This window comes from Lepidochelys olivacea (genome assembly GCF_965140295.1).
Source record: "Lepidochelys olivacea isolate rLepOli2 genome assembly, chromosome: 6".
Classification (NCBI taxonomy): Eukaryota; Metazoa; Chordata; order Testudines; family Cheloniidae; genus Lepidochelys; species Lepidochelys olivacea.
The window spans coordinates 56415226-56432685 of record NC_140416.1 but is presented as its reverse complement, the minus strand read 5'-3'; the positions used below and the strand labels follow the sequence as shown (position 1 = coordinate 56432685).

The 17460-nt window shown below is 48.7% G+C and overlaps 1 protein-coding gene across 3 annotated transcripts in view; it reads left to right on the top strand.

Annotated features, from left to right (window-relative positions):
• Positions 1-17460, top strand: part of LRP4 (LDL receptor related protein 4) — a 104906-nt gene that overhangs the window by 48134 nt on the left and 39312 nt on the right. For 2 of the 3 annotated variants that reach the window (XM_084630488.1, XM_084630487.1), the window contains exons 2-3: positions 244-390; positions 17103-17219. In XM_084630488.1, the coding sequence (XP_084486614.1) occupies positions 244-390; positions 17103-17219 (264 nt within the window). The remainder of the gene's footprint in view (positions 1-243; positions 391-17102; positions 17220-17460) is intronic. The other variant, XM_084630489.1, reaches the window with a different exon arrangement.

Sequence of the window (17460 nt, the reverse complement as noted above, 5' to 3'; positions counted from 1 at the left end):
TTTGTGGTGTTACCTCCAGATAGTGTCACTCCGGGAATCTATGCACATCATTGAGACCAAGGATAGAAGGTGTTTTTCTTTTTGCAATGGGTTGTATATGTGTTTGCACACGTGTGCATGTGTATTGTGTATGTGGAGAATAATTGTGACGTTGTTTGGAAGCTGGTGCGCTTACGTTAAAACAATGGGGTCCTTTCTCCCTCTCTCTGATCATCTGGTTATTTTCTTTCTCTCCCCGTGCAGGTGTAATAAGCAGCACTGACTGTTCCTGTGGACGCAATCACTTTACTTGTGCAGTCAGTGCCTTCGGCGAGTGCACATGCATCCCAGCTCAGTGGCAGTGTGATGGTGACAATGACTGTGGGGACCACAGTGATGAAGATGGCTGCAGTAAGGAAATAACTCCATTTGTGTGTATATGCGTGCGCGCATACTAGCAGGTATCTGCAGGCAGGAGGGGGTGTGTATGAGTGAGTGAGAGAGAGAGAGAAGGCTGAATATGAAGGCTTTAACTTTCCTCTACGGACCTGAGAACTCTGTGTCTGATTTACAATGAGTTCGTTATGGTTTGTTTCCCACCTGCTAACTGTCCTTTTTGACTGAGGCCTATTTCTGGAATAACAGAGAGCTATTGGTCAGGACTACGTGTATAGATAGCGCAGGATGGGACTAGTGGAGGCAGCTGTAGTCAGAGTGGAAGTCAAGGAGGAGGCTTGCTCTGAACTATACCCATGTTTAGTCCCCAGCATGCTTTTTTTTTTTTTTTTTTTTTTTTAACTTTGATTTAATTCTGTTTGAGCTGGTGAAAATAGTTTTGAACTAAAATGTAAAACTTGTGAACAGACAGACACGCCAAACGAGCCTACTTCTCTGCTCCACCGTCCCTTCAAATCAATTGCCCTTGGGCAGTGTGTCTCCTTCACCACCTGGCTCCTTTTTAGGAGCCCCAGTGGCCCTGACTATATGAGATGCTTTTCCATTTACCATCACAACAGTTGAGGTTTACTAAGGTGCTTGAGCTGATGGTCCCCAGATTTCAGAGCTCAGGAGCTAGTAGCTGGGGGGCTCCGGACTCCGAGGCTCCCATATTCCCTGGTCTCACAGAGCCAGAATCCATTAACCTGGGGCATTGGGCAAGGCCATTCTTGCTTTTGGGACTGGTTGGGGGTCATGTGGGAGGAACTGTGTTTGTGTGAGGGGACGGGAGTGTCCTCTTCCTCATGTGAAAGGGACAGCTGCCCAGTAAATAACTGAGCTATATAGGTGGAGAAAATAAACGTGCTGTGTGAGTATGTTCTGAACTAGTGTGCACTCCCTCCATCTTGCAGGCTGCAATGTTACCCACCCTGGGTGCTCCGTGAGGGGAGGGGAAAGCAGCCCTTCTAAGCTACACTCCTGTCATTCATTCACCTGTTGCTATGGGATCCTGTGAGCAAGATCATCTGACAGCTGATGTCAGTGTCCGTTTAGCTGAGTGCACAGATGGGAACCGATGAAAAGCTGGGTTCCCAGTGGGCCTAGCAGGAAGGAAAAGAATTAGAATGCAGAAATGCTCTCCCTAAGACCACAAGGAAATGTAGCTGCTTCCTTTACTCACCTCCTGGGATTTCAGATTCCAGTGGAGGATAAAGCTCAACTTGAAAGAATTACTTTTCTTCAAATGACCTAGTATCCAAAGGGAATCCAGGCCCCTCTGTCTCTAGTGGAGGTGGGGAAATCTTTCTCCACTGAATTGTGTGTCCCTACCCAACCTCTCCTTGATTCCTGCTGTTCTGACATCTGTGCAGGAGAAAATTTCATTCCCCTTGTGCAATGGAGTATTGGAGAATCCCACTGATGTTTCTCTGCCCCCTTTTGCTTCTCTGCGTAGATGTGGGAGAATCCTGCACTGCTGGTAGGGAAGTTCCCTTCCTCCCCAACCTTGGTTCCTGCATCTCTGGACAGAATATTTAGAAACATGGGAAACTCACCGGGGGAAAATAGACCCTCAGGAAAATAAAGGGAGCAGGTCTCTGATATAAAGGTGACCAGTGGGAAGAGAACCCGAGAACCCTGTGCAGGAAGCAGGGAAATAATCTGAGACAATATTTGGAGAGTCCAAGAACAAAGGAGGAAGTGGAGCAATGGGGATGGAATCTGTCCAGACCTGCAGGACTGGGCCAAGGGAGAAAAAGCACAAAACCTCTGAGAAGAACCTTCGTGCTGTGGGGGTGGGTGACTGGGAGCCAGGGAAAGTCTCGATCCCTGAAAAAGGTGGGAGGAGAGAAACAGGAACCCACCAGTTGTCTGTCTCAGGTTGAGAATAGGGGAGTTGAGGCAGGAATATCTGATAACCAAGCACCCTGGGCTGACTTTGAAAATTGGTCTTGGTGGCCTCCAGTGCGCTTACTGAGGCAGGATGGAGATAAAAGGGAGACAGGGTCTACTTGGGCTTCACACAAGGAGTGAGGCTTCACACAAACTGGGGAGGGGTGGAAAACTGATTTGTGATCAGATTGGCTGAACTCCCTATGATTGGGAGGGAGAAGAAATAAACATGGCAGTTGCAGACAACCATGTGAGCTAGAAATCCTGGGAATATCAAGCCATCAACATGAATCAATCTGAGTGACTGACCCTTTGCACTCAGGGACAGGAGATAACACAGCTGCAAAGTGTGTGTGTGGGGGGGGAGCTCTCTGGAAAACAGCAAGTCTGAGACAGGAGTGATTAGACCCCCTCCTGCCACACTATTGTGTGTAGTTCTGGTCTCCACAATTTAGAAGAAGAGAGACAAACTGCTAGAGCATACAAAGAAGGGTAACAAAACTGGTAAAATGGGAGAAGAGCTGGAAGGAGATACTTCTACCCTATATAAATGTAACTTGAGGGGAGGGGTTGGAAAACGATCTGCCTCTGTAAATACCTACAAATAAACAGGGTAGATAAAGGGAAAGAATTCTTCAGCTCACAGCTAGGGTAGGAAGGAGGGCAAAAGCAGAAGCTAGATGCTGGAGCTGAGGAGCTGGTGACTCTCACAAAGGACTTAAAAAGAACCCACCAATCCCAGGACTATGTGAGCATTCCCAGTTGCCAGGCTTAGTGAGGCACTCACAACACTTCTGCTCCATTGAGGCTGCTGAGTCATCTGAGTGGCTGTCTAGCATGCACCATGCTGTGTGATATTACCAGCCTGTTAGGGACAGGACAGCTTTGTGATGTGGGGTGCTGGTGACTGCTTTCTTTATTAATCTCCCATTCTGCCTGGCAATTATGGTGAAAGCTCCTTGTTGAAGCCAACAGTGCTGAATCCCTTTCCTAGCCTGGCTGTTAAAGTCTTCCCAGAGACTTCTGAAGGTGTTGGATCCTCACAAGCTCCTTGCAAAGCACCTTTAAGAGCACTCCCATCATGGCCTAACCCTTTCCGTCCTTCCACTTTCCCACTGTTCATCCAGCTTCTTCAAAATCCATATGTTGTCCCATTTAGAGTTGCTGCTACTGCCTCCTCCTGTTGGAACTTGTCTGCTTCCAGCTCCCCTCTCTCATTGTCTCCTATTCGGAACTTGCCCTGTTTCCTGTCTGCTCATTTTCACCATGTCTAAAACTCCTGAATTCCCAGGTAGCTTTTATAGGCATAAGTACCAGGCAGTGGAATAGGATTGCATGCTTCCCTTGCAGAAGTTAAAGGCCCAATTAAGACATCATTGAGATTCCTTGAAAACCATGGAGCTAGGAGTCAGACTGGAATGAGCCATGTGATGTGTTTTGGCCCATGAATCTAGTTCTGTGGAGCCACATGTGTGCTCCTATCTGAGACGGAGAAGAAGGTACAGGGACCAGCCTTCAGCAAGGTATGGTACTCTAGCTCCTCCTCTGGCCAATCAGTGAAGTAATGTTGATGAGCTCCTGAGAGTGCCATGCCCAACTCCCGAGAGGGAGGGGACTGTGGGGACTCTAGAACTCATAACCCCAAAGGCAAACAGTGACCCAGGCCCAAAGGTCTCCGCTCTTGAGGTGGGATCTCTGACCATAAAGCGAGGTGTATGCTGGAGTAATTGAGCTAGTTAATTGCAATTAAATAATTTTACATTAGTTCCATTTGTAACTTTGAAGTGATAAGGTGCTAATTGTTGTTAAAGATCATGTGGGGAGGGCTTGAAATGGAAGGTGAACAAGAGCGCAAGACATGCAGCAATGAAAGGAGATGCGCCAGCCCGAAGGGGATGCACAGAGGAGAACACGTCCTCCTTTAAGAGTGGGCCTTGTCTTAAGTTTTAAGCTCCGTCTAACTATGGTGGCTACCAACCACCTGTCAAATCTTCCCCCCGAGGCGGGAAATCTCACTCCCACCCCAAATCTAGGGCCTTGTCTACACTGGCAAGTTTCTGTGCAGTAAAGCAGCTTTCTGCGATGTAACGCCTGAGGTGTAACTGCCAAGCCATTTAGTGCACAGAAACGGCACAGTTGCAGCACTGTAAAAGCTCTATGCCTTTCGTCAGGGTGTTTTTTTTTTAGTGCTGGGGCTACAGTGTCGTGGTGCCAATGTAGACACCCTGGTTGATTACAGCACTGCAGTTGGCCACCTGGAGGTGTCCCACAATGCCTGTTCTCGCCTCTTTGGTCATTGGTTTGAACTCCTACTGCCCTGCCTCAGGTGACCAACCGTGAGCCCCACCCCTTAAATTCCTTGGTAATTTTGAAAGCCCCCTTCCTGTTTGCTTGGTGATGCGTGCAGTGGTCTCAGCACATCTTTCCAGGTGGCCATGCCTGCTCCACACACCAGGCGATCCCCCACTTGGAGCAATGCCGAGCTGCTGGACCTCATCAGCATTTGGGGAGAGGAGGCTGTCCAGTCCCAGCTGTGCTCCAGCCATAGGAATTATGATACCTATGGACAGATTTCACAATGCATGACTGAAAGAGGCCGTGACTTGGACACACTGAAGTGCAGGGTCAAAGTGAAGGAGCTGCAGAACGCCTACCACAAGGTCTGGGAGGCAAACCACCGCTCCAGTGCTGCGCCCACAAGCTGCTGATTCTACAAAGAGCTGGACATGATACGTGGGGGAGACCCCACCTCCACTGTAAAGGCCACTGTGGCTATTTTGGTGGCTTGCGTGCCAGTCGAGAGTGGATCGAGCAAGGAGGAGGAGATCTCGGATGAGGATGTGGAGGGGGAGGGGCACTCAGAGAATGACTCAGAGGTCAGAGATACATGCAGCCAGGAGCTCTTCCCTACTGCAGAGGAGGCTAGCCAGTCACAGCGGTCAGAGCTTGGTGAAGCGCAAACAGGAGAGGAGGCCCCTGGTAAGTGGCTTTGATTTTGGGAATCGCTGAAGCGAGTTATTGGGGACAAGGGGGTTGCAGGAAGCAGGCTTGTGTCTCTATGATGCTCATACCACCACATGCCTAGTCTGAGCATTGGAACAGGGTGTTGATTAACTCCCTCACTTCGCAGCAATCTGCCTCCGAGATTTCCAGGAAACTCTCATGGAGATACTGGGCAATCCACTGCTGCAGGTTCTGTAGCAGAGCTGCTTTGTTTCATGCCCCATTAAGGGTAACTTTCCTGCGCCACTCTGCCGTCACTGGGGGGGGTGGGAACCGTTGCTGCACACAGGCGAGCTGCATAAGGGCCAGGGCGGAAGCTGCAGTCATGGAGAAGACCCTCCCTTGATTCCGTGCTCACCCTCAGCAGCGAGATAATGAACACAGCCTGTGGAAAATGTGGGGACAGTAGTGATTATAAGGCTCCCCCTACACTGGTGGCTCTCCCCAAAAGCCACGTGCCCAATGTACAGCAGGGACTGGGAACACTGATTTACCCTCCCCCTGTGGCTACTTACCATTTTGGGGGTCTTGTGGCTCATGTGTGCTTGCCTGGGGTCAGCCAGTTAGTGACAGGTATGTGAATAGTGGCTGTGCTTTAAATCACTGAATCAGTGGTCTGTGTGTTGCATTTTGGCTTCACAGATATGACCTTGGGAGCCCAACCTCCCTCTTTGTTATCATCGGCTGAACGGCTGCACAGAATTAGAAAGCGACCATGAAGAACTAAAGAGGACGTTCTGCGTGATGTCATGATGCACTCTGCGGCCGAAAAACAAGAATTGAAGGAGTGGCGGGACAGCGAGAAGAGGGACCGAAAGGAGAATGCGGCGCGCCAGAACAAAGCCGCAGAGCGGCTCTTAGGCGTTATGGAGCGCCAAGTGGACGTGCTCCAGGCACTATTAGCACTGCAAACCGCGCCCGCCCTCCCCTGCAGCCGCTGTCGCAAAACTCTTTCCCGTGCGCCCCCCAGACACTGCCAACGCACTGTCAACCTCCTGGCTCCAGTCTGTACACACTGCATTCCATTCCTGCCCCGTCACAGTTGACTCCCAGTACCCGCTGCACTCAACACCCGTCCCTCTGCAGTTTAGCCCTGCTGAAGAACAGTATCCTCTGCACTGTACTCCAAAGGAGAAGGTTGCATATGATACCTGAACATACACAAATCTTTAACTGTCCCAGGACCCTACCTCCTCCTGGGACCCTCCCTTCCTCCATCCCCGACAGTGCTGATGTGTTTTTTTTGTGTGTGTCTCCTCCTCCTGTTGTTTTTTTTTTTTTTTATATAAGAATTATTTTGGTTTGAAAGCACTCTTTATTCCATTAATTGAAAGCAAACAGAGCCCTGCAAAGCAACAGGCAATTTTCTTAAATCTTCACAGTGCATCGTCTGCACCAATCACAATCACCTCCTAGCACTACAAGCACTGCACTCCCGAGCATAGCAACAAATATTAGTGGATTTCAGCTTTAAATTGCTGCCTCAAGGCATCCCTGATCCTTATGGCCCCACGCTGCGCCCCTCTAATATCCCTGGTCTCTGGCTGTTCAAATTCAGCCTCCAGGCGCTGAGCCTCAGCGGTCCAGCCCTGAGTGAAACTTTCACCCTTCCCTTCACAAATATTATGGAGTGCACAGCACGCGGCTATAAGCATAGGAATATTGTCATCGGCCAGGTCCAGCCTCCCATATAGGCAGTGCCAGCAGGCCTTTAAACAGCCAAAAGCGCACTCAACAGTTATTTTGCACTTGCTCAGCCTGTTGTTGAACTGCTCCTTACTGCTGTCAAGGTTCCCCGTGTATGGCTTCATAAGCCACTGCATTAAGTGGGAGGCAGGGTCTCCCAGGATCAGAATGGGCATTTTCCCATTCTCCCATTTTCCCGTAGTTTCCCCTACGGTGATCTTCTGGTCGGGGAAGAAAGTCCCTACTTGCAGCTTCCTGAACTGGCTAATGTTCCAAAAGATGCATGTGTCATGCACCTTTCCAGACTAGCCTGCGTTAATGTCTGTAAAACACCCACAGTGATCCACAAGCACCTGGAGAACCATAGAGAAATACCCCTTCAGATTAATGTACTCAGTGGCTAGATGGTCTGGTGCCAGAATTGGAATGTGCATTCCATCTATCACCCCTCCACAGTTAGGGAAGCCCATTTGTGCAAAGCCATCCACAATGTCTCACATGTTGCCCAGAGTCACAGTCTTTTGGAACAGGATGCAATTAATGGCCCTGCACACTTCTGTCAACACGAGTGCAATGGTTGACTTTCCCACTCCAAACTGGTTATTGACTCATCGGTAGCAGTCTGGAGTAGCTAGTTTCCACAGTGCAATCGCCATGCACTTCTCCAACGACAGGGCAGCTCTCTTTCTGGTGTCCTTGCACTGCAGGGCAGGGGCAAGCTCATCACATAGTCCCATGAACGTGGCTTTCCTCATCTAAAAGTTCTGCAGCCCAAACGTGCATGACAATGTGATCCCGCCACTGAGCAAAGAGGAAGGGTAACAACTGGGGAACAAAGGAAGAGTGACTGACCCAGAAACCATGCAAACTTGCTTCATAGCTGGAAATGGAAAAAAGGCTACTCCAACGCCTTTACTCACTGGAGCATTTCTTCACCTTAAATTGGAAATATAGGGGAGAAACTCCACACACACACACACACGCTTTCTCTCTCTCTTTGGGTAGGTCTACACTGGCAGTGTTACATCACTGATCAGAGAGCGCTGAAGGGAAACCGCTTCCCTAAGGACTTGCTCAGTTTTATTGCATCAGAGTAACTGGTGTATCTGACTTTGAACAGGGACTTCCCATGGCCCTGAGGATTATCAGTAATGGCCTGGGCAAGGAGAACTTACCCTCTGCCAGCATATGGGTTCTCTGCTTATCTCTCTATGGCAGGGATTGCTTCCCTCCCAAAGCTGAACCCCTGCTATTACAGGAGCCAATTAGTCCATGTCATATTTGCTTCCTGCTTTGGATCATGTTTAGAAGCCAAAGTGCTGTAGTAATCATAGTAATAAGCACCCTTGCAGCTGTCATGCCAGCTTCATAGAGTTTCTTTCGGGTGTCGGCTCTTTGGCTCCATGACAGCATCTGTTTTGGATCCACTTGCTGCTATGTGTGCCAGAGCAGCTCAGCTGCCTACACACCTTCTGCCAGCAGAGGCTGCCTGGGATTGTTGCTAACCAAAGCAGAGTGTAAGCAGAAGACTGGTCTTCATGTCTGCATTCACTTGCGAGTGCAGCCTGGCCCTTTCCCAGTCACTGGGAATATTTCTGTCTTTTTTGTACATGTGGGTCCCGCTTTGAGGCCAGGGTGGGAGGAGAACTGAGTAAATTCAGCCTCAGCCTTGACAAACTGGCTGCTCCCCAAAAGATTTCCCTTGTTTTATCCCAGCTGTCCTCTTTTCCATGGAGTCTTCCTGCTCTGATGAACATACTCCACCTGTGCATGTATTGGTCCCCTTCTGCCTTTGAACTGTCTGCTCTTTGGGACAGAGACTTGCTTGCTTGGTCCAGCATCTTGTTGTGTCACACTTTCTGGACTTAAGGAGAGTGGGGGACTGGTTATTCTTTTTGTCCTAGGTTATTGAAAATGGGATAAAAGTCCACTGCTCTGAACCCAGTAGGAAGTGTAGACAGCTTCTCTTGAGCCACGTGAGTGTGTAACTCATTTTGTTTGAGACATTTTCCTGGGCTCTGTCTCTTTTCACCTATGAGAACTGGGCTGTGTGTGAGATTACTAAACTAATCTGTCCCAGACCAAAACTGTGAGGTGATGCTAAGGGTAAAAATTCTTACAGGAGCCTTTTGCTGTAGTTAGTGTGAATAAAAAAAAACAAACAAACAGTCCACAAACCACATAACCATTGCTCAAAAGTCAGGAATTTAAGAGTTCAGGTTAAACTTAAAAGAATCCCCAATCTTTGAAAGTCTGAAAATTCAAAGTAAAGTCCACAACCTACATTAACTCTACTCCTGAAGTGACACCAGCCCCACATCTGCCCTACTTTGGGTATTTTGACTTTGCAGTAGGCTTAATTCATATCTCCGAAATGATCAGACAAACTACATCACAGAAGATATGGTGTTCCCTGGCATTGGCCCTTGCCACTTAAGGATTGCAAAGTATTTGGTGCTGGTCGCAGATGGTCCCTTTCTATTTCTTTCTCACTTTTGCACAGCTTGTGTGGGAGTCCAGATTTTCTGACAGTACATTTGAACATCGAATTCAATGATACCACTAGAGGGAGTATTTTCTATTTTGGTTTCTGGAGAAATAGCAAAATGCAGTGGCCCCTGCTGAGCATCCTGATTTCTGCTCAAGGCTGGATTAAGAGTCTCCGCCCTCTATCTTGGGCCTGCTGCACACTCTGCTGATTTCCTTTAGCTGGTAAGCGTCAGCAATTAACACAGGCGCAGTGTTCCTGGCCTCTGTGTGTGGAGCAGATCTGTGTGATGTGCTCTCAGCTGGCACCCCAAACTCTGGGGAGGCACCACTGGGAAAGAAGGGGTGGGGAAAGTCAACTCTAATGGCATTCTCCTCCTTAGCAAATGTGTGGAGCATGATTGCTTATCACAAACACCATCTTTAGACAGAGGGACAAATATAAGACCATTTGGAAACACCCACATTCTGGACACTAGCATCTTCTTGACTATATCATCGTTAGAGCCCGTGATTGTACTGAAATCCATATTAAACAAGTCATGAAAGGTATGGATGACTGCTGGACAGATCACTGTTTGGTCAGAACAATCATGAACACGTGGCTTACACCACAACACCATAAACAACCAAAAGGAACGTGGAAGAGATTTAACATCAGGGCACTTCAAAAATCACGCTAGCCATGAGACCCTTCATCAACGCCTCATTCAGAGGCTCTCTGACCTACCATATCCAAACACATTGGGAGGAGTTCAAGACCATTTATTCACAAAGCATGTGCTGAATTGATTGGATACTCCACTCACTGCCATCAGGATTGGTTTGATGAGAACAGCAAGGAAATTCTAGCACTGACTCAGCAGATGAGAAGCGCATTTTGCACTTGGCAATATAAATCCTCGAACCAGCAAAAACAAGAGAGTTATCAGCTTAAAGCTGTAGTTCAAAGGAGGCTGGGTGACATCAAGAATCAGTGGTGGCAAGCAAAGCCCATGAAGATCCAAAACTTCACTGATCAACATGATATGAGCAAGCTTTTTTTCAAGCAACGAAAGCCATCTATGGGGCCAAGCTCAAGCAACACAACCCCTCTGCAATCTCAGAACAGCTCCATCCTTCTTAAGGACAAGGTAGCTCTCAAGCAACATTGGAAGGAGCACTTTGAGACTCTATTAAACCATGGATCTAAAGTCTCAGCTGCCAGCATAGAGTCCATTCCCCAGCAACCAGTAATAGAACCTCTTGCTGACCCCCATCTTCTGAGGAAGTTTGGCGAGCCATCACTCAGACTAGAAACAACAAGGCACCAGGCCCAGATGGCATCCCCATGGAGGTCTTCAAAACTGGTGGAATAGCACTCGTGCACAAACTTCATCAACTTCTTGTTAGAATTTGGGTTAATGAGGAAATTCCATCTGACCTAAAGAATGCGAATACCCGTTTTTCAGAAAGGGGACAAGGCAATGTGTGGGAATTACCAAGGCATTGCCCTCCTCTTCATTGCAGGGAAGATCTTTGCTCACATCCTTTTGAACCATCTCCTCCCTCTTGCCGAAGATATCCTTCCGGAATCCCAATGTGGTTTCATACCATCTCAGGGCACCACTGACATGATTTTTGTTGCACGACAGATCCAAGAGAAGTGTAGAGAACAACACCAGCCATTGTTTATGGCATTTATTAACTTAACTAAGGCTGTTGATTCCATCAATCATGAAGCATTATGGAAGCTGCTATCTAGATTCGGTTGTCCATTTAAGTTCATTCGTGTTCTCGGGCTACTTCATGATGAGATGACTGCCACTGTCCTCTATAATGGGTTGTAGATGGACCTGTTTACCATCTGTACTGGTGTTAAGCAGGGCTGTGTTATTGCCTCAACCCTTTTTTCCATCTACCCTGCCGTGATCTTGATTCTTATTCATGACAACCTTTCTTCTGGAGTTAGGATTGAGTATCGAATGGATGGCCAGCTCTTCAACCTGTGGCGTCCTTATTCTAAAACTAAGGTCAGCAGGACTGTTATTACCAACCTTCAGTATGCTGAAGACTGTGCTATCCTTCCGCACACCAAGGCTGACTTGCAATCCACCCTAGATCTTTTCTCAGGCCTTTCATAGCCTGGGACTTTCCCTCATCTTTGGGAAGACTAAGGTGCTCCACCAGCCTGCCCCAGTGCAAGTTGCCTTCCTTATCCCACAAATTGCTATCGGTGGTGAACTCCTGGAAAACATTGAGCATTTCCCTTACTTTGGTAGCCACCTCTCCCAGACAGACAATCTTGATGTGGAGATCGAACATAGGATCCATTGTGCCAGCGCATCCTTCGGAACGTTGCTGCGTTGTGACTTTATTGACAGAGAGCTGCAGATGGAAACTAAGATCCTGGTCTGCAATGCAGTAGTCATCCCCACTATTCTTTTTTGGTGCGAGACATGGGTGACATACCGAAGCCGTCTTTAGTGGTGCCACCAGTTCTGCCTTAGGAAGCTTCTCCATATCAGATGGAAAGATCATCGCACCAATGCCAGAGTTCTCTCTGCAGCTAACATCACCAGTGTTGATGCTAAGATTATGAACCATCAGTTTTGTTGGGCTGGCCATTATGTGCAGATGGCTGATACTCTTCTTCAGAAGCAAGTCCTCTTTTCTCAGCTTAGTCATGGTAAGAGGACTTGCGGGGGAAAGAAATGCTACAAGGACATCCTGAAAGTATATCTTCAGAAGGGAGGCGTTGACCCCACGAACTGGGACAAGCTGGCCGGCGTTGCATCATACATCAAGCCTCAGCCCATTTTGAGAGAATTGCCTTGCTCGAGAGGCTGAGAAATGGCAGAGGAGGAAGGAAAGGGTACAGCATCCCAGCCAGCAGTTATGCTCTCTCCAAGCAACCACCTGTCAAATATGTGGAAAAACCTGTAGAGCACAGATTGGTCCATCTAATGTCTCAGCAATGACTCCCCCCCCCACCCCCCCCCGCAGATAGCCATCGTCAGCTGTTCCTCGATACGAGGAGGATATCAGCTGGAGAGCAGCATGTTGAGTTGTTTGTGAGGTTCAAACCCAGCCTGGAGATAGTGTTATGAAACGTTAATGTAGATTCTGTGAAGAATATAAAAAGCAACCTCTCTTGTTCTTAGTGTCAAGCGAACAGCCCATCTGGTAAGGACTGTGAGGCACTTGCTTTCCTGGGTGCCAGGTGATTTCTGATGCAGCACTCAGCAGGGCTGGAGCATTCCAAGGACTGTGGCACATGATTCAGCCTGTTCGTCTTTCATGACTTTCCCCCCCGGACCATAAAAACCAGGGGGAAGTAGTGGATACAACAGGCCTATGGTAGACCTAGCTCTGCTGAAATCTTGGATGACTTTTAGTGTGATTGTGCAGTAGGCATAAGTACAGGGAAGTGGTCAGGAGTTCAAAGGCCTTTTTGTGTTGGTCACTGGCAGTAGGCAGAATTAGCCTGTGGAACGCATCACCACAAGGTGCCAACTGAGGCTAAGAGCTCAGGAGGATTCAAAAAAGGATTAGGCATATATCGTTAATGAGAACATCCACAGTAACATTAGAAAGGATTACAAATACAGTACATAAAATTGATGCATAAAATTAGCTGATGAGAGGTAGAAGGGAGTGAGTTTAGGAATAAGTTTACCCTCTGGGGATGCTGTTGCATAATGGCACACATGGGGGTTTCCTACATTTTCCTCTGAAGCATCTGCTACTGGCCACTGTCAGAATAGGTCCACACTGGAAAATAAAAAAGGTGTTCTTAACTGGGGTAGGTAGCTAGCTTGAGTGTTGGCTAATTCAGGTTAAAATAGCAGTGGAGATATGGTAACTCAGTTTTTAGGCTTGAACTCAAGCTGCTAACTTGAGTGAAAAGTTGAGTTGCTATGTTTTTGCTGCTGTTGTAAATCCAAGTTAGTTTATGTGGGTTAGCTAACTTTTTTTTTTTTTCCCCCGCTCCCAGCCCAGGGCACTGGATTAGATGGACACTAGTGGTCTGGTCTGAGCTGGAAATTCCTATGTTCTGTGAAACTTCAGCCTTCATTCATCAGCCTTGGGTTTCTTTACAGGAGGCTCTTGTGGAAGAGGCGACTCTATCTGTGTCCTGGTGTTGTCTGGGCTGGCAGACACACTTGCTGTCTGCTGGGGTGGAAATGGGGCCCTTCTTTGCATGTAGCAGTTTCTGTGTGTCATTTTCTCTTTTTTCTAGCTCCTCAAGCTTATTTTTCATATTTAAGGAGAGTATGAAATTGGCTGAACTGCTCCCTGTAGGGGTGGAATTTCATTTTGCGCAGTTACCTCATGAAGAGAAGCAGGAGTTCAGTGGGATGTTGGTATCCGCTCTGAACCAGTGCTAAAGGCCTAAACCTCTGGGAGCCTGAAAAATTCTTCCCTGGAGAGTCAGTATGCAAATTCCCTTCCAGGCAGCTCCTGCGCAGCCCTTTGGTGATTAGTCATGCTGGGGCTGGGGAGAGCAGACAGTAATGTATGTGCTATGGGGGGGATGGTTTTATCCTTGAAACTGCTGCTGAGGCCAGGAAGGGTCTGGTCTGTGTGCAGTCTACAGAGGCTGCATTGAGGGGAGAGAGGCAGAGCTATGGGCTTGGCTTGTCTCTCAAGATCCAAGAAGCTGCACTTCCTGGTTGTTTTTTCTGGGAGTAAAGTTGGGGGAGGAGAGTGTAACCCCCTCTTCCCGCCACAGGGCAGGAGGGGAATTCCAGTCTCCATGTTCAGTCAGCACTGGGATTCTCTAGGAGGAGGTTGTTGGATGTGTGCACCCACCTTGAAGCATGGTCAAAGGAAACAAACCAGCAGCTAGAAAACGTGCTCCGCTGTTGAGTCTCTGGTTGGTGAATGTAGAGATGTGTATGTGTGTGCCTTCCTCTCCATCCAGGCCTCAGACAGATGGGAGGTTACGTCTACAGAGGGAGTGGCAACCTGTGGCAGCAAGACTCAGAGCCTGGGTCAGTAGACTCAGAATTGTGCTACAGCGCTAAAAATAGCAGTGTAGACACAAGGGCTTTGAAGCCTTGGAGGGTGGTGGACATCAGTGCCCGAGCTCCGGCCTGAGCCACAATGTTTATACAATGATTTTTAATGCCATAGCATGAGCCCTGTGAGCCCGAGTCTGTTGACCAGGCTCTGAGACTTGCTGCTCTGGGCTGTGGAGATGTATCTGAAAAGGCTAGGTGTGATCTGAACACAGGTCTTTGTAGAATCCTAGGCAGTAAAAATGGAAAAGGCCTTTTGGATCCTCGACTCTGTCTCTCTGGGGCCAGTGCAGGATTCTATAGGGGTTTGTTTTAAATGCTCTGTGTGGTGGGGCTTCTGCTCCTTCCCTGGGGAGAATATCCTACACCCTGAGATACCTTATTGTCAGGAAGTTTTCCTTCATATTTGGCCTGCTTGTTCCCTCTTAATTTCAACCCGTTGCACCTACTTATATCCCTATGCATCTCTCTAAATAGGAGTGAATGAAATATCCATTGTGAAAGTTCTTTTCAACAGATGTCTTGTTTTTGAGTCCCCTAAACTTCTGTAAAGTTGTATTGTACCTATAGCCTTTGTTTAGTTACAAAGTATCTCTAAGACCAGTCAGTGGCTGTGGTGGGATTAGAGTTCAGGTCCTCTTGGCTTCCAGCCCTGAGCCTAGTCTGCTATCCCATGTGGCTTTTGCTATGATGGGAGGGGGAACTGTTCTTTTCCGTTTCCTCCATGGAATGGCGTTGTCAGCTGGAGGGGCTAGCATTGCAACAGATGGTGTTTAAGGGTGAAACTGTGTTGTAGTGAGTTAGCTCATTAAGAGAGTAAAAGTGGGACGGGAACTGGGTGTCTCGAGAGGTAGTCAAAAAAGCACACTCAGCTCTTAAATACCCTAGTGCTAGCTGCCTTCCTTAGCTAGAGAAGGGTGACAAACAGGCTGGGATGCAGAGAGGCTGTGCACTGAGGATTGGGTGGGCTGCAGAGGTGCCCTGTGTTAGGAGATGAACCCTGTACCTGGATGCACCAAGCAGAGACAAGACCCAGCGAAAGGACCTGAAGTTGCCCTTAGGAAGGGGGAACCATGTGTCTGTGAGGCAGAGCAGGCCCTACGCCTCTTGCACCTTTGTGCTGTCAGCTTTGGAGCTGTCTGGGACAGGCGCTCGGTTCTTTGCCATTTTCCACCCAGAGTAGAGAGCCATGCGCGCTTCTGGGCTTAGGTCCCTAATATCCCTGCTGAGAAGGGAGACTATTGGGTCCTACAGAGAGGCCATTTAGGAGGGTTAGTGAAGCTGTAGGAGCTGGGGTGCAGGCACTTGCTCTGTGGGTTCTGAGAAGCTGCAGGAGGTGCTTTCCCATGCTGAGTTTAATCCTGTTACAATCCCAGGTGGGTCTGATTAAGTAAAAGAGCCCCTAGGGTTCTTCCTCCGTCTAATCTGCACTGGTGACACAGGATGTTGGCAGCAATTCTGAGCTGTTAGGGACCGGAGGGTCGAAGGGACTGGAAAACGGAAAGTGTGGCCATCCAATATGTTCTCTCTAGCCCACAGGGGATCTGCCCCTTCCCTTGTCTATTGTGTTGCTGCTGTATTCACCCCCCACCAAGAGTGGTTGGCAGGGGAGGGAGGAGTTATGAGCCTAGCAGAGCAGGACTGGCCTGGCTGGTGACAGCTGGGAGATGCTATCAGCAGGCTGGGCTGGGATGAAAGGGTTTCAGAGACCCAGCCTCTCCCTACTCTGCTCCTCTTTGTATCATTAAGGTAACATTGTTCTTTGGAGAACACACCTGTCAGGAGCAGAGCCCTGTGTAACCTCCTTCCCACAGCAGCTGGCAGCACTTGAAAGCATGAACCTCTCAGGGCTTGGAGTGTTCCTCTCATCTGTGAGGGAAGGGCAGAGCTGGGCTTATGCTCTTCCCTCAAATTCCAGCCTTTGTTCACAGGGCCCTTTGAAGCCAGAGTCCAGCAGCCCCACTTTGTTGCCACTCTATTGAATTCCTAAAGGTGTCTCCCATCCTCCTCCTCCTTCCTACAATGCCTGGATTCTGCCATATACTGTGCCTGGGGCAGGGGGTAGCATCTTCATCTGCTGCCTTAAACTCCTTCTTATGAGCCCTAGAAACAACACCTCATTGGGAGAGCCCCCCTCACACACACGGTATGGGAGGCTGGGCATGTGCCTCAGAAACCCAACAGCATCACTTCAGAGACTCTACCTGTGTAACCGACAAGGGAGGACAGGACACACTGGGGGAGCATGCAGGGAGAGAAAGAATTTAGATATATTTTTATGTTGCTAACTCTCTTTTGAATGTCCAGAAGGACGTGAAACTACAGGGAGAGGGCTGGGAGGGGGAGAACCGCCTTGTGTCGGCGATGGGAAAGGAAGAAGAAGCTGAAGGGGGCACTGTGGCTCGGCCCCCTGTATTGGGAAGGTCGGTGCTTCTGTGGTGATGCAGCACTGCTCAGCCACAGGTTCCCAGGGTCTTTTCTCACTGATAACCCGAAACTCATCTTCATTTTCGCTAGGGGGCTAGCCCCTTGCTAGCGGGGGAGAGGGAGAAAACGGTCATTATAGGAACGCTGCTGCAGGCACATAGTGAGTTGTCTCCTTTCTCCTGTGTCCAGTGCTGCCTACTTGCTCGTCCTTGGATTTCCACTGTGACAATGGGAAGTGCATCCGTCGCTCATGGGTCTGTGATGGAGACAATGACTGTGAAGATGATTCTGATGAACAGGACTGCCGTAAGTTAACCCTTCAAGGGGAAGATGACATGCTGCTGAAAGGATGGGTGCCACACTGACTTGCTAGGCCTCTGGGAAGCTGGCACCCAAACGGTTAACCAGTGTTAACTTTGTTGACACAGGAACATGGGAGTTTTTCCACTCAGACCAATGGCCCACATAATTCTATATGCTGCAGTACCTGATGCTTCAGAGGAGGGTGACCCTCCCCCAGTGCACCTGGCCAGACAATTGTGTAGCT